The 13,793-nt window shown below is 41.6% G+C and overlaps 1 protein-coding gene across 2 annotated transcripts in view; it reads left to right on the top strand.

Annotated features, from left to right (window-relative positions):
• LOC126295354 (putative sodium-dependent multivitamin transporter) overlaps positions 1–13,793 on the top strand; it is a 308,018-nt gene that overhangs the window by 250,371 nt on the left and 43,854 nt on the right. For both annotated transcript variants that reach the window (XM_049987826.1, XM_049987825.1), the window contains exons 7-8: positions 3,684–3,834; positions 13,275–13,421. In XM_049987826.1, the coding sequence (XP_049843783.1) occupies positions 3,684–3,834; positions 13,275–13,421 (298 nt within the window). The remainder of the gene's footprint in view (positions 1–3,683; positions 3,835–13,274; positions 13,422–13,793) is intronic.

Genomic DNA, 13,793 nt, shown 5'->3' with positions numbered 1-13,793 from the left:
CGAATGTGGTGCTAAAACGCTGGTACAGATATAAAATTCCAACTTGCTTGGTGTGTTCTCATTTGTGGTGAGTCATGAAACCTACACTGTCGAACACCTTTTATCTTCACCTTCAGGTGGACTTATTTCCATTGGAACACATTGTAGGCTATCTTATATACAGGTACACTATAAATGTCAAAGGAAGTACATGCGTGTGTGTGTGTGTGTGTGTGTGTGTGTGTGTGTGTGTGTGTGTGTGTGTGTGTGTGTGTGTGGGCGGGCGCGCGCATATGTGTGTTGAGATATGAGACTACTGATGTTTTATCTAGATCAGCGGTGGATCCTTTCTAGAGTCGAAAATCCTTGGCGGACCCCTTCTACAGAGAAAAATCCTTGGCGCAGCCCTAGTCTGTCAAGAGCACACTAACTTTAAATTTCAGAGCGAAACCCATGGGAACTGAAAGCTTCTTAATGCAAGTGCCATGTTCCCAATGACTCTCCCGTCACCCCACCTCGAAGTATCAATAGTCTTTGGAGCTTCTTGTGATTGTACTTCCTTTGGCCGTCCTCCCTCCTCATTCATTTCAACTGGAGACTTCCCTTGTTGTGAAGGCGATGGGGAAACTGCACTCTTCTTCAATGATCCTGACTTCAGCCACGGATCCATGTTAGAAGTAATAAACTGGTCAAAAATCGACTTATGAAATAAGTAGTGCACTGACAAAGCAAGTTTAACATTTAACGATGCCTGGGGCTGCATACGTGCCAGAGAGCGCTGTGATTGCTCTACAAAGCTCGCTCCGCACATGCGTAAAACGTTTCAGCGCATCTGGCATCGTGAGCCACTGCACAAACGACCCCCGTATTGTTGCTAAACAGTCGATCAGAGAAGTCGCACTCTCCGGCACTAAACTGTGTATGCGTTCTCACTTAGGAACCGCAAAAGCTGCTTGGGAATATGACCTGAAGTAAAAGAACACACGTTTTTCACACGGAAAAAAAAGAAAATGTGATGAATTTGATTTTCACATTTTTATTCAATAATTTTACTCATTATTTTACACAATTTGGTCAAAGGTGGCTGCGGACCCCCTAGAAAGAGCCGGCCGACCCCTAAGGGGTCTGCAGACCACATTTTGGGAAGCCCTGATCTATGGGAACACTTTCAGTTGTTTATTGCACAAGAGCCAAACATTGTACAGGTATCACACATAATGTCATTTTGAAGAGAAACCCTGAAAGTTGTTTTTTTTTTTTTTCATGTACACCACCACAGTGTAGTTTGGTGGCTTGCCGATAGTGAGAGGTATTCGTAAACTTGGCGAGTTCAGGTGTGTCTGTGTGTTGGAGTTCGTGAAATGGCCTCTCTGGTCACCAGATCTCACTCCGTGCGACTTTCTTCTGTGGCTACACTTTAAAGGTCTGGTGTGTGTGTACCACCTCTACCACATGATGTAGCAGAGCTCTGAGAGGGACGATGCCATGCTGGGACGGGTATGGCAAGAATTCGATTACCGTATTGACATCTGCGGGGTCACTCGTGGTTCACATATCGAAAGGTTGTACAAAAAACTTTAAGAGTTTCTCTTCAAAGTGCAATGGGTATGACATCTGTACAATGTTTAGTTCTTATGCAATAAATAACTGAAAGTGTTCCTGGACTTTATCAACGCCCTGTATATATTTTTCTGGTTGGTCTAGTTGTCCTTTGTACTTTGGTAAACACTGTTGCCACAACCATGTCTCAGTCACTGATACTGGTTTTGATGTGGATGTTCTCAGAGAGGTCAGGTCTATTTGTTGCCTTGTGCCATTACATCCAATATATTTCTATCTTAGTGGGGTTTCTAACTACCTATTCTACACAGTTTTTAAAGAAGGCATTTAGTAAAGTTTTGCTGGATGTCTTATTCCCACCACTAACAAACTATAATTTTCACGATTAATTGTTGGATGATTAGTGTCTCCACTGATGATTACAGTGTGATTGGGAAACTTTTTACCATTGGGATTTTAATACTTTCACCTGTGGCAGTCATTTCTTTCCATCTAACACTGATACTCCTGAGTTTCCTACAGCTATCATTATATAGATGGATGGAGAGCGTGCAAACACAGTCAGCTACCTGAATAGCAGTCTCTAATGTGTACCGAGCGAGGTGGCGCAGTGGTTAACACACTGGACTCGCATTCGGGAGACGACGGTTCAATCCCGCGTCCGGCCATCCTGATTTAGGTTTTCCGTGATTTCCCTAAAGCCCTCCAGGCAAATGCCGGGATGGTTCCTTTCAAAGGGCACGGCCGACTTCCTTCCCCGTCCTTCCCTAATCTGATGTGACCGATGACCTCGCTGTCTGGTCTCCTTCCCCAAAAACAACCAACCATTTCTAATGTGTAGTGCACACTCTACAGTTCTCAACCCCAAACCCCATCTGCATCTACATCTACATTTATACTCCGCAAGCCACCCAACGGTGTGTGGCGGAGGGCACTTTACGTGCCACTGTCATTACCTCCCTTTCCTGTTCCAGTCACGTATGCTTCTCGGGAAGAATGACTGTCTGAAAGCCTCCGTGCGCCCTCAAATCTCTCTAATTTTACATTCGTGATCTTCTCGGAAGGTATAAGTAGGGGGAAGCAATATATTCAATACCTCATCCAGAAATGCACCCTCTCAAAACCTGGTGAGCAAGCTACACCGCGATTCAGTGTGCCTCTATTGCAGAGTTTGCCACTTGAGTTTGTTAAACATCTCCGTAACGCTATCATAGTTACCAAATAGCCCTGTGATGAACGCGCCGCTCTTCTTTGGATCTTCTCTATCTTGTCCGTCAACCCGATCTGGTACGGATCCCACACTGATGAGCAATACTCAAGTATAGGTCAAACGAGTGTTTTGTAAGCCACCTCCTTTGTTGACGGACTACATTTTCTAAGGACTCTCCCAATGAATCTCAACCTGACACCCGCCTTACCGACAGTTAATTTTATGTGATCATTCCACTTCAAATCGTTCTGCACGCATACTCCCAGATATTTTACAGAAGTAACTGCTACCAGTGTTTGTTCCGCTATCATCTAATCATACAATAAAGGATCCTTCTTTCTCTGTATTCGCAGTACATTACATTTGTCTATGTTAAGGGCCAGTTGCCACTCCCTGCACCAAGTGCCTATCCGCTGCAGATCTTCCTGCATTTCGCTACAATTTTCGAATGCTGCAACTTCTCTGTATACTACAGCATCATCCGCGAAAAGGCGCATGGAACTTCTGACACTATCTACTAGGTCATTTATATATATTGTGAAATGCAATGGTCCCATAACACTCCCCTGTGGCACGCCAGAGGTTACTGTAACGTTTGTAAACGTCTCTCCATTGAGAAACAACATGCTGTGTTCTGTTTGCTAAAAACTCTTCAATCCAGCCACACAGCTGGTCTGATATTCCGTAGGCTCTTACTTTGTTTATCAGGCGACAGTGCGGAACTGTATCGAACACCTTCCAGAAGTCAAGAAAAATAGCATCTACCTGGGAGCCTGTATCTAATATTTTCTGGGTCTCATGAACAAATAAAGCGAGTTGGGTGTCACACGATCGCTGTTTCCGGAATCCATGAGATGTGTAGATGTAGGTGCAGATACAGATGTGTAGGTATAGATATGAAGATGTGAGTGTGGAAACGTCTTGTTTGTTGCAGGGATCTGGCAACGGCACAGCGCGCCCTCTGGTGGTCGTGGCCGGTACTTAGTTTGCTCAGCCTGACCACCTCGTTCGCTGGCCTGGCTATGTACTCCTACTACTACACCTGTGACCCACTCACCAGCAAGAGGATCGAGAGGCTAGACCAGGTCAGTGGTGTGTGTGTGTGTGTGTGTGTGTGTGTGTGTGTGTGTGTGTGTGTGTTTGTGTGTGTGTGTGTGTGTGTGTGTGTGAGTAGGGGTGGGGGGGAGGGAGGGTGTAGCCACGCTACACTCGTTCCCTCACATAAAAATTATACCGTCGCAGCGGTATGAGCGCTCGACAGCAGAGAAAATACTAAAATTGTAACTCTTTTTTGTTTTTCTATCCATTTCTTTATTGTCTCTCGAGAGCGGAAGCTTAATGCCGACATGATCTGATTAAGACGGGAAAACTTATTACTGTGTAGACATTGTGGAAGTTGTTATGACATTCAGAGGATGGAGAGAAGCAACTAAAATAAATTGCATTTAATATCAAGATGGTTTTGGATACATTAGAAATCCCTGGACAATGAAACTTATTGCAAAATTTCGGAGCACACGCAGAAATGAAGTAGGAGGTTTTTGTTGACCTGGATGCCACACGAAAGAAGACATGTTAACCTCGTAAAGGATGAACCCTTATCTACACCACTTCCCCCTGTCAGTTACATTTGTTATTCTGTGTCATTTTTCAAATAATTTTTGTAGTGGAAATTGGTTTAAATTTTGCTCAAAGACGCCACAAGGACCACCCCAACAATAGCTTTTCCGAATCACGAAGTCCGATAGCTTTTCTGTAATACGAAGTCCGATGTGCTTTTTATTCTTTCCCTTTTTCACAGTCATTTACGATTTTAAAACACCCTTTTTATTCACCATTCCTTCCCACCATTTTCAACCTGTTCTTTTTCTTTTCTTCCCTTTTTTTCTTTTTTTATTAACCACTACAGCTGGGGGGAGAGGAAGAGTGTGAGTGTTGGAGACTGATGAGTGGTGTCAAAACTTCATTTGGACAAGGTCCAAAGTATAGACATTTCCATTTGTTACGAGATCTTAAAGGCTAACAGAACTATATTAGAGGTAGTCATTATTATTGAAAAGATTGATTTATGCATTTTACTGGTTGTTGAGCTGTGTGGCTGTGAACTGTATTACTTTAAGGAATACAGCAACCAACCACTTTAGTATGTACTGGGTGTTTCAAACTGAATCTTGGGGTTTTAAGGTTTTATACCATTTATTATACTCAACCTACAATTACAAATAATACACCAAATGAAAGAGCAGCTCCAATGGTTTTCCTTAAAAATTTTCAGTGTGAGCGTATTTGTCACATAGCACAAACAGTTAATAGGCAAGTTCGTCTCAAACCTTAATCAATCTGTCTGTAGCAATTGTTCCAACAGCTGCCTCAGTCTTGTTTCTCAAATCAAGTAGATCAGCTGATAGCAGAGGCTCATGTATGTGACCTATTGTGAGCCTCCAAAGGAAAAACATCACAAGGTGTCAGATTGGGTGAAAGTGGAGACCATTCAAAAAGAGCTCTTTCATCTCACACCCTAAGGCCAAACCGGTGGTAGAGTATGATTTCATTTAACCAATCACATACTGAATTATGTTACTGAAGTCGCCCACAATTTTGCTGCCAAATAAAGTTCTGTGCTTAAGCTTCTCCCTATTGAAGAAAAAGCCATAGTTCTTGTGCATCACAAAATACCAGTTACAGTTGCTTCGCCAAAAAAGGAGGGCCCATAAGCTTTCCGTCAGGATATGGCACAAAAGCATTCAATTTAGGAGGGACTCATCGCAACTGTGTCATTTTGTGGGGATTTACGGACTCCTAGATGCACACAATGTGTGTGTTCACATATATTCACTTAGATGAAATGTCAGTTCATCACCAAAGATGACATGAGGCAGAAAATCTTTGTCATGCAGCAACATTTCATTAGCAAAGCTATCATGTAAACTGTAGTCTGTATGCTTCAGAGCCTGTAACAACTCCAAACAATAAAGACATAGTTATAAAAGTCTGGTTAAATGTCCTCAGAGATATCACTGGAATTACTAATTCATGACTAGCCTTCCCAACTGATTCACTGGAAAAGACTGTCTCAGTCGCTGTACAATTTCTTCAGTCGCTGCAAAGGGAGCCTGTATCTCGAAACTGATGATATCGTCTACAGATGTTGTTATAACTAGGAGGGTTAGAGTGAAACTTAATATGGTATGCATGTAGGACTGTAGTAACAAATTCAATCATGGCAAACTTTAAAATACAAAAACCTTAGTTCTCTAATCACCATCTTTGTTACCAGCACTTTGTAATGGAAGAGACAGAAAGCAATGCATGAGCACAGGTATACAAGCAAGACTGAGTTGCTCTTTCATTTGATGTATTGTTTATAATTCTAAGCTGAATGATACAATCAAAAGTATAAGTTAGAATATCAATAATTATGGAAAGGCTATATTATTACTCACAGTAAAGCTCTCACGTTTATTGCAGACAGCCACAGTGTCACACGTTCAACTTTTAGTATTCTGGTCAGAGTGGCTAGAGACAGTGGTCGTGTGGAGTGTGCTTGCTTGTGTGACTGCGTGTGTATTTCTCTTTCCTGATGAAGAGTTTGGCCAAAGGTCTAATGTGTAACAGTCCTTTTATAGTACCTGTCTGCAGATCAATGTCACCTTTACAGTGAGCAGCAATCTATCCTTTCTGTAACTATACACTCTTGACTGTAGTGTTAGAGGTTCAATATGGAAACAGACCCCTCTGCTGTGGCTAGGCCATTTCTCAATGATATCTTTTTTCCAGGATTTCCAGTTGTAACATCCCCATTTCCACTCAGTGCAAAAGACTAAATTTATTTTGTGCATTATTTTGAAATGTGATTGAGTTTGTTGCTCATACTGTGTAGTTGTATGGGAATGTGAAATAGAAATGAATTTTTACTTACATGTTTCACCAACTGAGACTAGTTTTAGTAGCTGATGTTCAATATACAGAAGCTTATTTTTTCAGGTTACTTTGTAACATGAAGCATTTTTGCTCCAATATTTGAATAAAGTAACAGAACTTGAATAAATGAATTTAATTTCTCCCTTATTGAGCAATTGAGCAATGGTCATTGTTGAGGTGGCATGCATTGTTCCTACTGCATCTGATACGCATCTAAAAGGAATACATTTCAGAATAAAATTGGCTCCTGAAGTTTTTACCATTTATGAGCCATAGTAATTTACAGGGTGTTTAAAAAATGACCGGCATATTTGAAACGGCAATACAAACTAAACGAGCAGCGATAGGAATACACTGTTTGTTGCAATATGCTTGGGACAACACTACATTTTCAGGCAGACAAACTTTTGAAATTACTGTAGTTACAATTGTCAACAACAGATGGTGCTGCAGTCTTTATAGTATGATATTTTCCACATATCCACCATGCGTAGCAATAATATGGCGTAGTCTCTGAATGAAATTACCCAAAACCTTTGACAACGTGTCTGGCAGAATGGCTTCACATGTAGATGAGATGTACTGCTTCAGCTGTTCAATTGTTTCTGGATTCTGGTGGTACACCTGGTCTTTCAAGTGTCCCCACAGAAAGAAGTCACAGGGGTTCATGTCTGGCGAATAGGGAGGCCAATCCACGCCGCCTCCTGTATGTTTCGGATAGCCCAAAGCAAACACACGATCATCGAAATATTCATTCAGGAAATTAAAGACGTCGGCCGTGCGATGTGGCCGGGCACCATCTTGCATAAACCAAGAGGTGTTCGCAGTGTCGTCTAAGGCAGTTTGTACCGCCACAAATTCACGAAGAATGTCCAGATAGCATGATGCAGTAATCGTTTCAGATCTGAAAAATGGGCCAATGATTTCTTTGGAAGAAATGGCGGCCCAGACCAGTACTTTTTGAGGATGCAGGGACGATGGGACTGCAACATGGGGCTTTTCGGTTCCCCATATGCGCCAGTTCTGTTTATTGATGAAGCCATCCAGTTAAACATAAGCTTCGTCAGTAAACCAAATGCTGCCCACATGCATATCGCCGTCATCAATCCTGTGCACTATATTGTTAGCGAATGTCTCTCGTGCAGCAATGGTAGCGGCGCTGAGGGGTTGCCGCATTTGAATTTTGTATGGATAGACGTGTAAACTCTGGCGCATGAGACGATACGTGGACGTTGGCGTCATTTGGACCACAGCTGCAACACGGCGAATGGAAACCCGAGGCCGCTGTCGGATCACCTGCTGCACTAGCTGCGCGTTGCCCTCTGTGGTTGCCGTATGCGGTCGCCCTACCTTTTCAGCACGTTCATCCGTCACGTTCCCAGTCCGTTGAAATTTTTCAAACAGATCCTTTATTGTATCTCTTTTCGGTCCTTTGGTTACATTAAACCTCCATTGAAAACTTTGTCTTGTTGCAACAACACTGTGTTCTAGGCAGTGGAATTCCAACACCAGAAAAATCCTCTGTTCTAAGGAATAAACCATGTTGTCCACAGCACACTTGCACGCTGTGAACAGCACACGCTTACAGCAGAAAGACGACGTACAGAATGACGCGACCACAGACTGTGTTGTCTTCTATATCTTTCACATCACTTGCAGCGCCATCTGTTGTTGAAAATTGTAACTACTGTAATTTCGAAAGTTTGTCCGCCTGAAAATGTACTGTTGTCCCAAGCATATTGCAACAAACGGTGTATTTCTATCGCTGCTCGTTTAGTTTTTATTGCCGTTTCAAATATACCGGTCATTTTTGAAACACCCTGTAACATTGCCATCAGTTGTGTAGGACCTGTATCTGACAGAAGAGAGAGCAGCAGATTCACTGTTTGGGGACAATGGTCAGTTCATATGCAATTTACACTTGCTCAGAATCATCACAAGTCACTGTTAAATTATCTTCAAATAACCTCGGGGGTGGACTTTGCTTATAGGAGAATGAAATCAGTGGCTGAATGTGCATTGCATTCAACATTTTGTGTGTCTTTACCATGATCTGCTGAGCTCACGGTTCTAGCTAGCCTTTCTGAAATAAAAATTACAAAAACCCTTATTCATATGGAAATTGACAACTGTGAGAACATTTACTTATAAATGAAAACAAGAATGTAATCCATTTTTAACATATTTAATTACAAATCAAATCTATAACTACGGCAGAGACACTTAACAAAATACATCTGCTCAGATTGATGGACACAAGAGAAGAATTGAGCATCAGTTTTCCGAGAGAAATTTTCCACCTCACTTTTTTTTCTCAAAACATATGAAAATACAATTCATCAGATTTGTTTTGCCACAGGCTGAATTCTCTCTCGTTGGTCTGAATTTACAGGTCATACACATTTCATTACATTTTTTTTAGACAGCTTGAAATATTTTTTTGATGAAAGAGTGCACATTCACACGAGCAAATTATTTTGAAATAATTTTATACTTAAAAACAAATGATATTCTTCAAGTAATGCTTCAAACCACCCATGGTACATTTAAATTGTCATTTTAACATATTGTAATAAAGTTGAAGATTTTAAGCACTGTTAATTGCAAATGCTGAAAGTTGTTAATGACTTACTTGCAATGAAATGTTTTAGAACTGTGATGCTACATTTATAATTCATACTAAACTGTTGTGTGTAGCCAAGTTCTTTTCACTGAAGATATCATGGCATCTAAATTCTGCAGTTTGTGAATAGTAATTTCTTCTCAAGGTAGCATTCAAACTCCAAATGATCAGTTTTATGATTTATTCAGACAATAAATTTTGAACACACATTACTATTTCTAGAGAATACAACTTCCATTTTCACAACATTGTACAAACTTCTCCAGTTTCATGTGACTGATCACACTGCATACTTTATCACAGCATACTAGTTTAGTAAGCAGAGCCAATAGAACATAAACATATTGTTGACAATGTAAACTAGTACATGCACTATTGATGATTATGTTCGAATTTAGGTACAGTTATAAATAGTAATTAGAAAACTATCTAGACACACCATGCTATACATCATATTACGTAATCAAAATTTTTGCAGTAAAATTTTATCAATTTGTATCCCTTCCAATGAAAATTTACATCAGACCTAAACAATTAATTGTATAAATGTGTAATTTTAAACACAATTAAATTGTAACATCCCTTCCCATCAATTGTAGTGGTTTGTTAAGCCAATTCATATTACATACATTACATCATATCAATTTGCAGTTATGAGAATAAATGTGACAGGGGTTTATATTACAAACAATTGAACTAATCTGTTTATAAGGGTGGATCATACACTCAGTTACAGAAATTTCCATACATACATCCAAATATCAATAAGAATAGGTACTGGAAAAAAATTATATGCATGATTGTCTGAAATGAAGATGAACTGAATTGGCTTGTATACAAAACAAGTTTATTTAATACAATAGTCGTACATTCTCTGTTTGTTACATTAAAGTTTGAGCTAAATGTTTAGATTCTGTTTGGTTTTATTGTGTAAATTATGAAACTTTATTTTGTGATTTCTCTCCCTGAAGGCTGTTTAGTTTGCCATCTCAAACACAATGAACTTGGATGATGGGTTATGCATAGTATAAATTTACTCTTTAATTTACTCTTGCTTTTTCTTCACTCTTAATTTTCAATGAAAAAGATTTAATCAACTGTAATTCTGCAGTTGGATTTAAAAATTCCTTCTTTATTTTGATGTAACATCATTTTTATTATGTATCAGAAAATGGATGATTAGAATCAATACAACCTAAACATTGTCAATAGTTGCAGGCAAATAATAACATACTAAGGATTTATGTCACTGATTACACCAAAAATTTTCCAGTCAATTTAGAGACATCAAAAAAAGCATTCCTCCTCATCATTTGTAATTTACATTCATCAAAAAAATACTTGCATTACCTTGGTTTGGAGAGTTCCAGAACCTGTACAGAAAACTGGAATGGAGATCAACATAAACATAATTTCTCCCCTTTTTATTGCTCATGAAAACCACAAATTGCATGTTGTACCACCATACAGCGAGACCTTCTGAGGTGGTGGTCCAGATTGCTGTACACACCGATACCTCTAATACCCAGTAGCACAGACTCTTGCATTGATGCACGCCTGTATTCGTCATGGCATACTATCCACAAGTTCATCAAGGCACTGTTGGCCCAGATTGTCCCACTCCTCAACGGCAATACAGCGTAGATCCCTTGGAATTGTTGGTGGGTCACATTGTGCATAAACAGCTATTTTCAATCTATCCCAGGTGATAGGGATCATGTCTAGAGAACACGCTAGTCACTCTAGTTGAGTGGTGTCGTTATCTTGAAGGAAGGCATTCACAAGATGTGCATGAAGGGGGCCAAATGGTCATCCGTTGAGACAGATGCCTTGCCAATATACTGCTGATATGGTTGCACTATCGGTTGGAGGGTGGCATTCATGTATCATGCGGCTGTTACGGTGCCTTCCATGACTACCAGCGGCGTACCTCGTCCCCACATAATGCCACTCCAAAACAGCAGGCAACCTCCACCTTGTAGTGCTCGCTGGACAGTGTGTCTAAGGCAGTCAGCGTGACCAGGTAGTCCCCAAACATGTTGTAATGTTATGTGAGCCTCACTGCCCTTTTTTGAAAACTAATATGTGCCTGATTTTATACTGAGAATCTCAGTAATGTATGTAACTACTGTAAATGTAAATGTGATTCAAAAAGTACTTGAAGTGAAGTGAAGCGCAGCCGGACAGCAAGAAGCTCTTTAGCGCGCAATCCCTGCAGTGATAGTACTTGTGAATCTTTGAGTATGGACTCTGAAAAAAGACAATTGCTTTAATAAAAAAAGAGGACGGTCAGTCTGTATCTTGTGGAAAGAGGATGTGTTGCTAGGCCGTCGTTCAGAACGTATTGGGACATTTATTGAAAATGGATATTTTAGTGATAAAACCGAGTAAAGTATGTGTAACAGTTGCCAAACATTTATGTATACAAATTTTCTCGAAGTGAGGAATGGAAACATCTTGTTTTTGGAAAAGGAGGTGAACTTCATTGTCGTCGCTGGCTATCGATCGACAGAATTCGAAGTGTACAAAGTTCACTAAAATACAGGAAAGGAAATGCATTCTCTACAGTTTTCATTCAATACTTAACAACCTTTCATAATTTCTTAATTACAGTAATTGGATTATGATCTTGTACAATAATATGGTGCTGAACTCCACTGATTAATTTTGATGTAGGGGGACGTGTAGTTTGTAGGAAGTTTGTGTGCCAAGCAATCTCCTTTCCTCCTACTATATCTAGATCGAGCCTTTCCGTTTCCCTTTTCAGATTTTCTAGTTTCCCTACCACGTTCAAGCTTCTGACATTCCATGCCCCGACTTGTAGAACATTATCCTTTCGTTGATTATTCAATCTTTTTCTCATGGTAACCTCCCCCTTGGCAGTCCCCTCCTGGAGATCCGAATGGGGGACTATTCCGGAATCTTTTGCCAATGGAGAGATCATCATGACACTTCTTCAACTACAGGCCACATGTGCTGTGGATACACATTACGTGTCTTTAATGCAGTGGTTTCCATTGAATTCTGCATCCTCATGTCGTTGATCATTGCTGACTCTTCCGCCTTTAGGGGCAATTTCCCACCCCTAGGACAAGAGAGTGCCCTGAATGTCTATCCGCTCCTCCGCCCTCTTTGACAAGGCCGTTGGCAGAAGGAGGCTGACTTCTTATGCCGGAAGTCTTCGGTCGCAAATGCTGATTATTTATCAAAATTTAGGCAGTGGCGGCGATCGAACCCGGGACCGAAGTCGTTTTGATTATGAACCAAAGATGCTACCCCTAGACCACGGGTTAGCTTTTAACTGAGTGGTATTTGACGAGAAATCAGGCAGATGTCGGTCCATCCTGTGTTTACCCGAGTCAGCGCTGTCCCGGTCTCCTGTGCCGGATGTAATGCAGCTGCCCTCGGAGTGACGCGAGCCCTTCATTGCAGCTGATGCCGTTGTACGTGGTGGACACAATGAGGCAGATGTCGGTCCATCCTGTGTTTACCCGAGTCAGCGCTGTCCCGGTCTCCTGTTCCGGATGTAATGCAGCTGCCCTCGGAATGACACGAGCCCTTCATTGCAGCTGATGCCGTTGTATGTGGTGGACACAATGAGGCAGATGTCGGTCCATCCTGTGTTTACCCGAGTCAGCGCTGTCCCGGTCTCCTGTGCCGGATGTAATGCAGCTGCCCTCGGAGTGACGCGAGCCCTTCATTGCAGCTGATGCCGTTGTACGTGGTGGACACAATGAGGCAGATGTCGGTCCATCCTGTGTTTACCCGAGTCAGCGCTGTCCCGGTCTCCTGTTCCGGATGTAATGCAGCTGCCCTCGGAATGACACGAGCCCTTCATTGCAGCTGATGCCGTTGTATGTGGTGGACACAATGAGGCAGATGTCGGTCCATCCTGTGTTTACCCGAGTCAGCGCTGTCCCGGTCTCCTGTGCCGGATGTAATGCAGCTGCCCTCGGAATGACACGAGCCCTTCGTTTGCAGCTGATGCCGTTGTACGTGGTGGACACAATGAGCGGCATGCCGGGCTTGCCGGGCCTCTTCGTCGCTGGCATCTTCAGTGGTTCCCTGAGCACCGTCTCGTCGGCCGTCAACTCTCTGGCTGCCGTCACACTGGAGGATTACTTTAAGGTGAGGCCTACTGCAGCTGCGATGGGAGGCATGTGTCAGCTATGGGTGGATAGATGTCATATGTCCCTGTATTAAAAACAGCTGATGTATGGTGTTTGTGCACCAATATGTGTGTGTGTGTGCTTTTTAAGTGCATTAACTGGATGGGCCTACCTTCGTATTTGTTTTGAATTGTAGATCATTTTTGTTGTCTGGAGCCTGGTTTGCACAGGAGAAGATACAAGAGAATGAGCGTCTGCCAAGAAATGTTTTGTCTTTCGTAAATGGTACATAAGTGAACAGCCTATGATTTCATTTGGTTCACAGTTACTTACACTCACACTTGTTCGACTGGTTGAATTGGAGTGAGTGATGAAGTGGTCTGAATAAAAA

Source organism: Schistocerca gregaria, chromosome 11 (assembly GCF_023897955.1).
Source record: "Schistocerca gregaria isolate iqSchGreg1 chromosome 11, iqSchGreg1.2, whole genome shotgun sequence".
Taxonomy (NCBI): Eukaryota; Metazoa; Arthropoda; class Insecta; order Orthoptera; family Acrididae; genus Schistocerca; species Schistocerca gregaria.
This window is presented reverse-complemented; position numbering and strand designations above follow the sequence as displayed.